The sequence below is a fragment of the Mus musculus genome, chromosome 3 (assembly GCF_000001635.26).
Source record: "Mus musculus strain C57BL/6J chromosome 3, GRCm38.p6 C57BL/6J".
NCBI classification, from domain to species: Eukaryota; Metazoa; Chordata; class Mammalia; order Rodentia; family Muridae; genus Mus; species Mus musculus.
Genome location: NC_000069.6, coordinates 129,694,164 through 129,708,580, shown reverse-complemented (window position 1 = coordinate 129,708,580; position 14,417 = coordinate 129,694,164). Strand labels below are relative to the sequence as shown.

The 14,417-nt window shown below is 44.9% G+C and overlaps 1 protein-coding gene across 7 annotated transcripts in view; it reads left to right on the top strand.

Annotated features, from left to right (window-relative positions):
* The window catches only part of Egf (epidermal growth factor), a 77,749-nt gene that overhangs the window by 46,742 nt on the left and 16,590 nt on the right, over positions 1-14,417 (top strand). For 6 of the 7 annotated variants that reach the window (XM_006500990.4, XM_011240011.3, XM_011240010.3 and 3 more), the window contains 5 exons: positions 1,205-1,372; positions 2,331-2,477; positions 6,000-6,125; positions 10,747-10,863; positions 11,665-11,790. In XM_006500990.4, coding sequence (XP_006501053.1) covers positions 1,205-1,372; positions 2,331-2,477; positions 6,000-6,125; positions 10,747-10,863; positions 11,665-11,790 — 684 coding nt within the window. Of the gene's footprint in view, positions 1-1,204; positions 1,373-2,330; positions 2,478-5,999; positions 6,126-10,746; positions 10,864-11,664; positions 11,791-14,417 lie in introns of those variants that run through there. The other variant, XR_001783650.2, reaches the window with a different exon arrangement.

Genomic DNA, 14,417 nt, shown 5'->3' with positions numbered 1-14,417 from the left:
TAACCAAGATTTAAAAAAGAACAGTAGTCAAGTAAAACAAACTTCCATGATGTATTTGTAGTTTTACCTTGGGACAAAGGACTGGAGACTGAGAAGAAAGTCAAACACCCTGGTCAACAGTGGGGAAGTGGAGGAGGCTTGCTGTAGCCAGGACAAGTCATTTGAGTTTTCCACCACACGGGGGAGACATTCATCTCCCAGCTCCAAATCCATCGACCTGGCGAATGTGGAGAGGCATGAGGAAAGCCTCCAAGCACATGTCCCCTCCACCCTGGGCTCTAGCGGCTTGAGGGCTTGAGACCGTATGGCATTCTCCTGAGTAGTGGTACTTGAATCAGCTCACAGCAGTTCCAGAGGCCTGCAGAGGTGGTTTTGATTGAGGAGGGCTCAGGAGGCAGCAGTAGGAGATGTAGAAACAGAGGCAGCAGATAAATGTGTTTTAAGAAAACCTCCCTTCTGTATGTCAGGGAAGAGTCAGAGAGTCTAAGGGGATAGGGAAGGAGGCCATTGGTAAGGAAGGTTAGGAGGCCGGTAACTGAGCTTGGTGAGGACGGTGAATATGATGGGTCATTCTTGGCAGTGTGAGCACGGGAGAAGTAGCCATGCCAGGAGGACAACCCCGGACTAATGTATAAGAAGAGAGAGCAGACAGGAGAGGCTAACTCGGGAATACAGTGAGAGAGATGACTGACATCTTTGAAAGATCACTGTTCAGTCACCTAAATTAAGAGAGGAAAAAAAAAAAAAAAGCCGGGTGTGGTGGTGCACGCCTTTAATCCCAGCACTTGGGAGGCAGAGGCAGGTGGATTTCTGAGTTTGAGAACAGCCTGATCTACAGAGTGAGTTCCAGGACAGCCAGGGCTACACAGAGAAACCCTGTCTCAAAAAAACAAAACAAAAGAGAGAGAGAGAGAGAGAGAGAGAGAGAGAGAGAGAGAGAGAGAGAGAAATCCTAGTTACCTGTGAGTTCATTCTACTGCTTACAACAGCCATCTAAATGACAGGGGACCCAGACCAAAGAGCAGCAAGAAACTCACTCTAGTCCTGTCTGTGGCACATGAGCACAGAGCATGTCCATCTTGACACCCTTGGTGCTGTTTAGACCCATGTACGTCAGCAGCACTGGTGACCGTGTAGTGGTGCTAAGCCTTGCCCCTTGTGAAGAGGACCTGTCTGTAATGAACGATCTTTTACTTGATTCCAGGTCACCCCTTCTCTCTAGCCGTGTTTGAGGATCACCTGTGGGTCTCGGATTGGGCTATCCCATCGGTAATAAGGGTGAACAAGAGGACTGGCCAAAACAGGGTACGTCTTCAAGGCAGCATGCTGAAGCCCTCGTCACTGGTTGTGGTCCATCCATTGGCAAAACCAGGTACACTGGAGAGGCCCCGCAGGCCCTCCTGCTCTGGAGACTGTGGCTGTGTTAATCAATGGTAGCTGGCCGTGGGGGGCTGGGGGTGGGGATTTTCTGATTTTTATTTTTCACCTGTCTGCATAAATGTTAAGATTTTTCCAAGATTTGGACATTGATTGAATCACAACCCAGACAAGCTTGGTGGTTTGGTAATTTGTGCTTTATCTCTGATATGGTGATTTTAATAATCTGGGTTTTACCTCTTCAGCCACACTCCTCCCTGCTCCCCATCGCTTGCTTGCTACATTTCAAAAGACTCGGGTTATGGGAAGTCAGGATAAGCAAGTTAGAATGTGTTCATAGTGACTAGATAGATAGATAGATAGATGATAGATAGATAGATAGATAGGTAGGTAGATAAGAGATAGATAGATAGATAGATAGATAGATAGATAGATAGATAGATAGAGATTATCACCAAGTCTAAACAACAGAATAGAAAAAGGTCCCACCTGGAATTCTTAGCACCAAGTAGAATTATTTGATATGTTAAAAGTTATTGATTCAGGCAACTCAGATTTTTGCAGTGGACCTTCCACTCACCCTTGGCTCCCCTTACCCCCACTTGCCAGATAGTGAGCAGCAGCCGGGAGCAACCCAAGGAAGTCATTCAGCTTCCTCCACCATCTCCTCATTGAAGATCTCTGTGCATTTGTCTAGATCCTGGGTCAGGACATAGGAATCACGCAGACAAAGGAGCCTTACAAACTAAACTACCAGCTATGCTCAGCAAAGTCGCATACGGTCACAGCACTCTGAGCTGGCTCAGAGTCAGGGCCTCCTCCAAGGAAGAGAGTTCTAGACACACCTTCTATTTAGAATGGCTGAGTCCTCACTCAAAGATGTCTTTGATTTGCATCAGCAACATCCTTGACCTCTCCAGACCCATCTGCATATTCTCTCTGGTCTCTCCTAGGTGCAGATCCCTGCTTATACAGGAATGGAGGCTGTGAACACATCTGCCAAGAGAGCCTGGGCACAGCTCGGTGTTTGTGTCGTGAAGGTTTTGTGAAGGCCTGGGATGGGAAAATGTGTCTCCCTCAGGATTATCCAATCCTGTCAGGTAACATAGCATCCTGCACAGCTGGATTCCCTTGCCTGGGCCCTCACTCGGGGGCATCCATGGTCTGCTTTTGACCATTGTAGTGCTTTGTGTTCTTAAGTGCTCCTGTGCCTTCAAGAATGCTGAGTGTGTTTGGGTTTCTGTACCCCTCCCCTGTGAGATTTTTAGTTCCTTACCACAATCTGAGTTCAACTGATCTCTAATTGTAAAAGCTTTAAGCTTCTCCCCTATTTGTAGTTGGGTGTACCAAGGCTTAGAAATAAATGCCACCTTGTGACAGTGTTTAAAGACATTTTGTTTTAAAATGTTATGTTCTTAATTTCAGGGATCATGAAAGACAACCTCTTCCCCACACTATTGGTCTTAATAGGAAAACTTGAGTCCTTCATAGAAATAACTATCAAACAAGCATAGGAAGTGGGTTCTGAGGAGGTCAGGATCCGTCTCTTTACAGCGGTAGCTGAGAGAGGGTGGGAGGATGGGCCTTGCCTGATGGATGGCCTTCTTGCCTGCAGTGCATGCCCAAACAAGGCGGATCTGGAGTCATCTTCTGGTGTCTTCCTACCAAAAATGTGCCAAAGATAATTTATACTTGTTAAGCCTCTTTTAAAAGTGCATAATGACCTGGTAGGCATGTTATAAATATAAGCTAAGTGGCAGGTGGATAACAGTGAATGGATGGCCCTGTCCATAGAATGGAGTTGTATATTGGGTTTTCAGACATGGCTTTTTTTCCCTATTATTATTATTATTATTATTATTATTATTTTGCCCTAGGATAATAGTTTCATACTTCTTAGACTCAGAACTCTGTTTTGCTCTTGAAGACTTATTAAGACCCCTAAAGGGTTTTTGCATATGTGGATTATATTTATCAGGTCTTAGGATATTGAAAAATTTTTAACTTTTATTATTATTATTATTATTATTATTATTATTATATTTAATCTTTTTTTACAGTTCAGTTGTTATCCCCCTCCTAGTCCATCCTCTGACTGTTCCTCAACCTGTTCCTCCTCCCCCATCTCCAAGATGTCCCCACCCCTCCACTCCCACCCCACCAGACCTCCCCACTTAAGTCTCTCAGGGGTTAGGTGCATCTTTGCTCGCTCACTCAGGCCAAACCTGGCAGTTCTCTGTTGTATATGTGCTAGGGACCTCATATCAGCTAGTGTATGTGGTTTGTGGCTCAGTGGTAGATCCCGGGGGTCCAGGTTAGTTGAGACAGCTGGTCTTCCTATGGGGTTGTCCTCCTCTTCAGCTTCTTCCAGCTTTTCCCTCATTCAACCACGGGGGTTCCCAGCTTCTGCCCATTGGTTAGGTGTAAGTATCTGCATCTGACTCTTTTAGTTCTTGTTGGGCTTCTCAGAGGGCAGTCATGCTAGGCTCCTGTTTGTAAGCACACCATAACATCAGTAAAAGTGTCAGGCCTTGGAGTCTCCCCTTGAGATGTATCCCAATTTGGGCCTGTCACTGGACCTCCTTTCCCTCAATCTCTTCTCCATTTTTGTCCCTGCATTTCTTTTAGACAGGAACAATTCTGGATCAGAGTTTTTGACTGTGGGATGGCAACCCCATCCCTCACTTGATGCCCTGTCTTTCTACTGGAGGTGGACTCTACAAGTTTCCTCTCCCCACTGATGGGCATTTCATCTAAGGTCCCTCCCTTTGAGTCCTGAGTGTCTCTCACCTCCCTGCTCTCTGGTACATTCTAGAAGGTCCCTCCACCTCCTACACTCCCCCCTCCCCCCACAGCACTGAGGTTGCCTGTTTTCATTCTTTCTGCTGGGCCTCAGGGCTTCAGTCCTTTCCCCAGATCATGTTTCCCTCTCCCTCTCCCTCCCCTTATCCCCTTTCCCTCCCAGGTCCCTTCCTCCCTCCCTCCTTCCCTCCCCACTTGTGATTGTTTCTTTTCTCTCCCAAGTAGGACTGAGCCCTTCACTTGGGCCCTTCAGCTTGTTGATCTTTTTTGAGTTCTGTGGACTGTATCTTGGGTATTCTGTACTTTTTTTTTTTTTTGGCTAATATCCACTTATTAGTGAGTGCATACCATGCATGTCCTTTTGGGTCTGAGTTACCTCAGTTCCATCCATTTGCCTGCAAAACTCATGATGTCATCATTCTTAATATCTGAGTAGTATTCCATTGTGTAAATGAACCACATTTTCTGTATCCATTCTTCTGTTGTGGGACATCTGGATTGTTTCTAGCTTCTGGCTATCACAAATAAGGCTGCTATGAACATAGTGGAATAGGTACCCCTGTGGCATGGTGGGGCATCTTTTAGATATATTCCCAAGAGTGATATAGCTAGAACTTCAGGTAGATCTATTTCCAATTTTCTGAGAAACCTCCAGATTGATTTCCAGAGTGGTTTTACCAGTTTGCAATCCCACCAGCAATGGAGGAAAGTGTTCCTCTTTCTCCACATCCTTGCCAACATGTGCTGTCACCTGAGTTTTTTATCTTAGCCACCCTGATTGGTGTGAGGTGCTTCCCAGCCATTCAAGATTCCGCTGTTGAGAATTCTCTGTTTATCTCTGTACCACATTTTTAAATTGGGTTATTTGGTTTGTTGATGTCTAGTTTCCTGAGTTCTTTGTAAAATTTGGATATTATTCCTCTGTCAGATGAATTGTTGTTGACGACCTTTTCCCATTGTGTGGGCTGCCCATTTGTACTGCACTGTGCCATGCCGTGCACCCCAGTCTTTCCTACACTGCCTCCCTGTATCAATAGTAACGTGAACATGTGAACGAACAGTAGCTTTCAACTGTGATGCAGTGGGACCCTGTGTAGCACAGCTGAGCCAAGAGCGCCTTGAGGGATCCACCGCCTCTTCTCCAGGAGCAGTGAGCTTGGGTTTCTATACGGCTGTTTATACACAGCCGCTTTAAAAGCACGGTCAACTCAGGGTACAATAAACATGGAAGCATGGCTAACTCAGGGTACTATAAACCGGAAGCACAGTTAACTCAGGGTACTATAAACATGGAAGCATGGCTAACTCAGGGTACTATAAACATGGAAGCCAGACAAAGGGAGGAGGTAGCATAAGAAAGGTTGGGGAAAGGTGGCCACCACAACTTCTTCTTCTTTTTTTTTTTTAAGATTTATTTATTATTATATGTAAGTACACTGTAGCTGTCTTCAGACACACCAGAAGAAGGCATCAGATCTCATTAGGGATGGCCATGAGCACCATGTGGTGCTGGGATTTGAACGCAGGACCTTCGGAAGAGCAGTCAGTGCTCTTAACCACTGAGCCATCTCTCCAGCCCCACAACTTTTTCTTTTCAAGGTCTGCAATTCTGAGCTGATTATATTCAGGAGGAGTGGTGTTCTTTATCTAGAAGAGTCCCCTTCTTTCCCACTTTGGACCCACCAAACTCTGCCCGTTTCCCTCCATCTTCGTACTAAAATGAACTCATAACCAATCAATGACCATCAATATCCATTAAATCAAACTTTCCTTGAGATGGAAAGGCTTAACTAATAAGCCTTTTATCTTTTGTCCCACAGGTGAAAATGCTGATCTTAGTAAAGAGGTGACATCACTGAGCAACTCCACTCAGGCTGAAGTACCAGACGATGATGGGACAGAATCTTCCACACTAGTGGCTGAAATCATGGTGTCAGGCATGAACTGTGAGTTCTCCCAGATAGCTTTTGTTCCAACAGCTTCCACTCCACCAGTAGGAAATTCTGTATGCTCTTTCCCTGGTATAATGTTAGGTAACTATACTGCAGCCTAACCTCGGACTTGGGTCCTTCTCTTTTGAAAAGCCTGTGCTGTAAAGCTCCGTTGGGCCAGGCATGGATCATACATGCTGAGAGACTCTAGGCTGAACCATTTGAGGGATAATTCGAAATGGGTGACAAGCAGGCTAAAAGAGACTTAAGTATTCCCCACCCTACCTACTCTGGTGGGCACTTGCTCTGTCTAGCTGTCGTGCAAAGTTGATAGGAATTGATGAGCCATATCAATTGGTTGCTTTAATTACTGAAGAAACTCTATAGACAGAAAAGTTAGAATTCTTAGTCTATGTTGCTCATTTATCAGCAGAGTAATTTGGTTCATAATAGAGTCTGTTCTGTTCTGTGTATGGCAAGTAATTTTAATGAGCCCTAGAGCGGCTACAAATCCACCCTGTCCTCAAGGCTCATTGCCCTTCACTCAGGGTGGCTCACTGTGACTCCAAAACATTTAGTCATATATGTATATGAACTATATGTACTATGTTATGAATCCATATATTTATATTTACATATATGTATATATACGTGTGTGTATATCTATATATACATATGTGTGTATATGTATATATATGTATATGTGTATATATATATATATATATTCCTTACAGATTGCTCCAGAGAATCCCATCTCCATTTTCCAAGTACTGCGATTGTAGGGAGGCCTCCACACGCTGCTCTTTGCCTGAAAGCTGAGGGTCCCAACTTTATCCTCAGGCCCCTAAGTAGCATACTGTCTGTGGCTTTAAGCTGTTTGAAACCTCCATGCAAGAACAGTTACAGAAGTCTTCCTCTGACTTCTGTGCTCTAAAGAGCAGATTTTAGGGCTCAAGGGCCGCAAGCCCCACCCGTCGTGCATAATGTAAAGAATTTTTTACATGTTTTTAGTAATGGTGATAACTAAGATTTGTATGAACTTTTAGCATTTGCCATTTTTAAATTGTATTTTGATGCCTGTCATATCCCATTATTTTATAGATGTAAAAACTAAGACTGGGGTGTATTAATTAGTGACTTGACTAATGATTTTGAAAATGATGATCATATACGACTGGAGAGATGATTCAGTTGGTGAGGTGCTTCTACAAACCATGGGGACCTGAGTTAGGATCCTCAGAGGCCACATTCAAACAAAAACAAAAACAAAAACAAAAACAAAACAGGCATGGCAGTTTGCCATTGTAATCCAAGTGGCGGGGATGTGGATATAGGAAGATACCTGGGACTTCTAGCCAGCCAGTTTCAATTAGCGAGCTCATGAACTGTGAGAGACATTCACTCACAAGAATCAGGTGAAAGTGAGTGAGGAAGAAACCCAGCATTGGCTTCTGGCCTGCACACACCTGCATGTGCACACACACATGAGCACTTACACACACACACACACACACACACACACACACAAGCAAAGAACTATGCCCAAACAACTAATTCCTGTTTAAGAAGTTCCAGAAAAATTTGCCACAAATAAAAATATATTTATTTGGCTAATTTTTGGTCATATCTTGTCGTATTAAGTACTGGGGATACCAGGACATGCTAAATACAGCTGCAGCCTGCATAGTCACAGCTTAATGTGAGAACCAGAAGTTTAATCAAATAAGGCATCAGGGTTAGTGGGCTAGAGACCACTTTCAGTCTCAGCAGGGACCCCCTACGGGCTCACAGGGCAGATTCTATCATAGTGAAGAGAGATTGGCAGACGAAGAAACATGACAGAGAGTACATTGATGGTGTAGGGGGTCAAGGAGTGAGGGAGAGATGACTTACATCATCGTCTGCGTTTGGTTTTGTATTCACTTAGCCCCAAAGACAATATAAGACAGCAGAGCCTTTGCCTGCATCCTGCATTACTGTACTTTTACCACTTAGTAGGACCTGGGCACACATTAGGTACTTCTGAGTGAATTTTATACTTTAGTTCCCAGAGTTGCTTCTGGTATTTGGGGCTTTGTCTTTTAAGTGTTGGTGCTCAAACCCAGGCTTTTGCCCATGCTAGAGCCGCTGAGCTACACCCTCAATCCTCATTATTAAGATATCACTATGCCCTTCTTTTTAATTATTAAAATGTTTTAGTTATTATATATATATATGAATGTTTTGTCTACATGTGTTTGTGTGTGACGTGGGTTTTCTGATCCTGTCAAATCCCCTGAGACTGGAGTTACAGATATCTGTGTGCAGCCGTGTGGGTACTGGGAATCGAACTGTGGACCGCTGAAAGAGCAGGTGCTCTTAGCCACCGAGCCAAGTCTACAGCCCTGACTATGCCCTTCTTTGTCATCTTTATTTAGCTATGTATAGCAGATTTTAGTTGGCAGAGGGCTTTTTTAAAACAGTCATGTTTTCTTTGGTTTCCAAGAACAGTCATGCAAAGCAGCGGTCCTCTTAGAAATCCCTGCTCGGGAAAGAGAAGCAGGCGAGTGTTGCCAGTGCGGTCACAGCCTGCACCTCCTACTGTATGGCTGCTGCTTCCCATCATGCAGTGCTGACTCAGGTTCGCAACCGTCCTGCATCATGTTCTAAGCTAGGAGAGTTGTACAGTGCTGTCCAATGTTTGCTGCGCTCAAATACTGTCCAGTCGTACTCTCAGCAGCCTTGTGATCTGGGAACTAAATAATTTGAATGTACCCATCCTGAGCTGTGAGTAATAAGGGGTAGCCAAGCAAGCATGGAAGGTATTGTGTTCACCCAAGAGAAATCTTGGTTAAGTAGCTAAACATATGAAACACAAAAAACACAATTACCACTGGACAGTGGTGGCGCACGCCTTTAATCCCAGCACTGAGGAGGCAGAGGCAGGCAGATTTCTGAGTTCGAGGTCAGGCCTACAGAGTGAGTTCTATAACAGCCAAGGCTACACAGAGAAACCCTGTCTTTAAAAACCAAAGAAAGAAAGAAAGAAAGAAAGAAAGAAAGGAAGGAAGGAAGGAAGAAAGAAGAGAGAAGAAAGAAAGAAAGAAAGAAAAAAAGAAAGAAAGAAAGAAAATCAAAAACAAAACAAATCCCCAAACCACAATTGTCCTAATGTCTGCAGTCACGCCCTGCCCCAGCCCACCCCCACCCCTACCCCCCAGATCCACCTTAAAATGTATAACTTTTACAAAGGCGCTCCGAAGGCTTCCTTTCATCTCTCCTACATCCCGTGAAGAGACTAGAGAGACAGTGGTGCATAGCCGGCTGTGGTATGTCACATATTCCAACTCAAAAAAGGAGGTGCTGGGTGGCATTTAGGGAGTGACTATATGCACAGGGAGTTAAAGCAGGAAAGCAAGAAACAAAGAAAAACTTGCTCACGCCTGTGACTTGACATGCAACTCTGTCCCCCGGGGCAGTCGCACTTCAATGGAGGATGAAATGAAGTGATCTTTACAGCATTTGACTTGTAAGGTTCGTGACTTTGCAGAAGTGCCAGGAGGCTTACAAGTCAGTGCATAAATCTTGATAATAAGCACACACTGTGACATATATCCTATTAGATATGAAACATGATATTAGTAAATTGACAATAAGTCTTTCTGCGAGCCAGTCTCTCTGTCAGAGACAGATCTGCTTGCTACGTACAAGTCTGTGTTTCGAGAGGAGACTAGATAGGCTTTTTGTGTGTCACAATGGTTAGGGATTTTTGAGTAAAATTGCTTGTGGGTTACTTGTATTCAAAGGGTAAATACTGGCTCTCCAGTTCTGCTTGTCCCCCACGAGCAGGTCCTCACGCACACCAAGCGATGCTACGGAAACCTTGTTCCTCAATTTAACTGGTCAATAAAAGGTCAGAGCCTGTGATTGGGCAGTGGAGGGAGAAAGGTGGGACTTAAGGATCAAGTGAGAGGGTTACAGGGAGAGAGAGAAAAAGAAGAAAGGACAGGGGTGGAGGAGGCCGCCTTGAGGGGAGATGGACCACGGCCAGGAAAACCAGCAAGTAACAAGGGACATAAAATGGCTGAGAAGTTAGAATAACTCCAAACCTACCCAATCTAGGCTTACAGTTTGTAAATAAAATACCTGTGTTGTGTGTCTTTTATAAAGGCTGGCTAGAGTTATAGATTGATACCACGTAAGATGAAGTCGGAGTCCATTTTAAGCTCTATTAGAAGTTCAAATGTGCAGATGACAAACAAGTCCGCACTGAGCTCTCTGGCCATCAAACAGTTCTTTAAGGTTGAGGTTTACCTCCACATGTGAGAGAAAAAGGTGGGAGGTTCTCACATTAGAGCCAGCCTTGGCTACTTACTATGTCAAAAAGCTAGAACAGCAACAGAACCACAACCAAAGCAAAGCAAAACCAGCAAGCACACAAAACCCTGCAACTGAAGGCACATGCAATCTGTGAGCCGTGTCTTTGAAATCTAGCAGAGCAGACCGAGCAGACAGACCGAACCAGTTCTTTCTGTTTGGAGGCTAGCCCACACGCCAACTTCAGGAAGGAGGTGCTAGGACGGTTGGTCCATGACCTTGGGGTCCACTTCCTCCTCTGAAGACTGGAAATAACTGCATGTGTTCTGGCTGCTTGCAGATGAAGATGACTGTGGTCCCGGGGGGTGTGGAAGCCATGCTCGATGCGTTTCAGACGGAGAGACTGCTGAGTGTCAGTGTCTGAAAGGGTTTGCCAGGGATGGAAACCTGTGTTCTGGTAAGAGCGAAGGCCAAATGCACAAATCTGAAAATTCGTGAACCAAAAGCATTCCTTTTACTTTTACTAACTAAAAGTCTCCACAAGGATGTAAGTAATTAGTAGGTTTAAATAATTTGATGTTAGAGTGGGGAAAAAAGGAATTGTATGCATAGGAAATGAGACACATGGGCATATTTACATATATTGCCTCATATTATACTAAAATTGTATTAAAATTAAGCAAAATTTGAAGTTGACACTAAAAGAGACCTGAATTTGACCTCAAGTCAAACTTATGGATTCCTATAAATAGGATATTTTCCTCCGAGAAACCTAGTATATATGCTTTAGTGAAACAAATAGATTATGATAGACAGGTTTTGATTTTATATTGATAGCTGTTTTATACTGATAGTAAGTTAATGATTACTGAGAAAATGTCAGTCCTTCTTGTCTGAAACTCTGGAGGAAAGTAATTTACTTACACATACTTAGCTGTTTGGACAGGTGGTAATTTCATGAAAATTAACTGAGAAATGAATTTCAAACCCAAGATGCAGGGTTTGCGTTTTATTCACAAGAAGCATCTGAGTGGCTGGCTATACAAAGGCTCAGTCTTTCTTACTATGCTTGTTATTTCTTTCCAGTGGTTCTCAACCTTCCTAATGCCACAAAATTATCCCATTGCTCCTGTAATCTTGCTACTGTTGTGAATTGTAATGTAAATATCTGATATGCAGGATATGTGAGATGTGAGCCCTGTGTGGGTCGAGACCCAAGGTTGGAAAACGTTTCACATGCCCATAATCTCCCTGACAGATATAGATGAGTGTGTGCTGGCTAGATCGGACTGCCCCAGCACCTCGTCCAGGTGCATCAACACTGAAGGTGGCTACGTCTGCAGATGCTCAGAAGGCTACGAAGGAGACGGGATCTCCTGTTTCGGTGAGAGAGCCCAGGTGCCAGTGGGCAAGGGAGGGGGAGGAGGCAAGCTAAAGAAAGTTGTCAAAAGTTGTAGTTCCTGAGGGCTGAGGGAAGGCAGGATAGCATTGGAGTGAAACACGTGTCAAGACCAGTCGTGTCACCGGTGTGGGCAGATGTAGTATCAGTCTTAGGAAACAATCTCCTGGCCATAACTGTACAAGCTGAGCTGCTGAGGTTAAGTCTACCTCTTTGCCTTTCTAGTTCATTCTGGAGGATGAAGGCTCATCAGTGTTCTATGTTGTAAGCCATCGGTTGGTCTGCTCCTCTTTGCTACTGAGTTTAGCCACCGGACCGCGGTGAAGGGCAAAGCTGGAGTGGGTGTGTTGTAACCACTGTGTACAAGAAGACAGGGACAGGAGGCTCCCGGGCAGGCGTAGGGTGTTTCTGATGGCTCAGTGGATGAGAACTTCCAGCACTGACATTTCATTGCAAGCTCAGAATGATTGAAAGCCTTTTCATAACCATCCTCCTCCACTAAGGGCTGGGTGGGGCTGTGGGCTGGGAGTTCACTCTGTGGATGTCTTCTGCTGCCCTGGGTGTCAGGAGCCCAGTAGCACCGCACAAGTGGAGGCCTGCCCTACCTACCCTCACCTCGTGCAGCTTAGCTGCGTTCCCAGAGATTCCCGGCTCCTCTTCTACGCGGTTTCTTACCCTTCTTCCAAAAGCAAACGATAAAGGGCAGATGCCTGGTAAACTCAAGCTGGTGTTTTCTCTCCCGTGTGAAGGTCATGGCTACCCACTTGTGGGTCTGGCTGGCTTAAGACAGACTTTATCAGATTAGTTCTGTGCAGTCCACAGACCTCTGAAAACACACTTTTAAGCACAGATTTGGCAGTCAGTCAGGAAAATGTCACTGCACTAATTAAGCAGGCTCACAGATATTTTGGGCAAACAGACTTCATATTTCATTTCTTTTGAAGAGAAGAAGGTATATTTTCTCAGAGACTTAAGCTCTTAGACTCCCACTCTTACTAACCTACCTCCTAATATTAAATATGCCAAAGGAGGTCATGGCCCTGCCCTGCCTGGGTCCATGAGGTCTTCAGGATCATAGAAGCCACGGGTATGCTTGTATGTTCTACCATTGGACCTCAGTAAGCAGGAGACATTTTCTTAATTGGGGTTGTCTCCTCTCAAATGACTCTGGCCTGTGTCAAGTTGACAAAAAACAAGCCAGCACACTAGGTGATTGGCTTCAATCCATGATACATATATGCATCCTATCGTTGTGCTGGTAAGACAGCTTAGTGGGTAAAGCTGCCAAGCCCAGTGGCCCGAGTTCAGTCCCTAGGACTCACATAAAGGTGGAAAAGATCAACTTCTGCAAGTATAGACATAAATACACTCAAACATGAGTGTTTCAACAGTACAGCGTTGGCTTTGCTTTGGAGCGAATGAGTTCGCTCAAGTTGAGAGAGGATTTCTTTTTCCTTCCTTCCTTCCTTCCTTCCTTCCTTCCTTCCTTTCTTTCTTTCTTTCTTTCTTTCTTTCTCTCTTGATGTTGTTGTTGTTTTGGTTTAGATGGGTTTGGTTTTTCCAGACACGATTTCTTTGTGTAGCCTTGGCTTTCCTGGAACTCTCTCTGTAGAACAAGCTGGCCTCTAACTCACAGACATCCTCCTGCCTCTGCCCCCTGAGTGTTGGGCTAAAAGGTGTTGGCTGCACGGAGAGATGGCTTAGCTGTTAAAAGAATAGGCTCGTAACCAAAAATGTGAGAGAGGATTTCTAACAAGATTACAGCAGGTGTTCTGGTTTGTCTCGAGAGCTAGAGGCGTGGCTCAGAGGTGCTTGTGTAACACATGTGAAGCCAGAGGTTCAATCTCAGGACTTGCAGAAAATGAAAGAATTAAAAACTGTAGGAAACAAAGAACAGAAGTTCCTTTGATTCATTCAGGACAGCCGTTCAAAGCCTTCGCCTCCATTAGGCACAAAGGAACTGTGCCTTAGGAACTGTGAACTATCAAGATGAAGAAGCCAGTTCTTGCTGACCAATAGACCATGGTCTGGGAGAAAGGCAGCTTTGATAAGAGAGAAACACAGGCAGATGTGCGGCATGAGGAGCAGAAACACAACAAAGCCAAGAACTGGGGGGAATGTCTGCTTGAGGCCTTGGGCAAGGTTTCCTAAAGGAAGTGTCATTTGGGTGGGACTGTAGAGAATGAATCCATATTAATTAAACAGAGATGTGAAGGGGCAGGGAGCATCCAGGTATGAGCAAGTCGTGGATCTGTGAAGTGGTGGGAAGCAGTGCTGAGTACAGGCTGCGTGTGAGCAGAGAAACCACACAGTGCACAGACAGGGCGGCTCAGGTCACAGGAGCCTCCTTCCCCACAGCTCTTGGGGCTACGCCCCATGTGATGGATGGTGTGGTCTGGTGAATGCGCCATTTCTGACTCTGGAAGCCACGTTCTCACTGCATCCTCAGTCTCTCCTCTGTGATTAGCCTGGTGCTCCTTCATCTGTTAAAGACGCAGCTCCATCAGGGTGCCCTCCTGTTCTTGTCTAACCTTAGTTAGCTCCTCACAAAGCCTGTCTCGGATCAGTCACTGGGTGGTTGGTTGTCGAGGTCTGCATGTACGGAGAGGCAT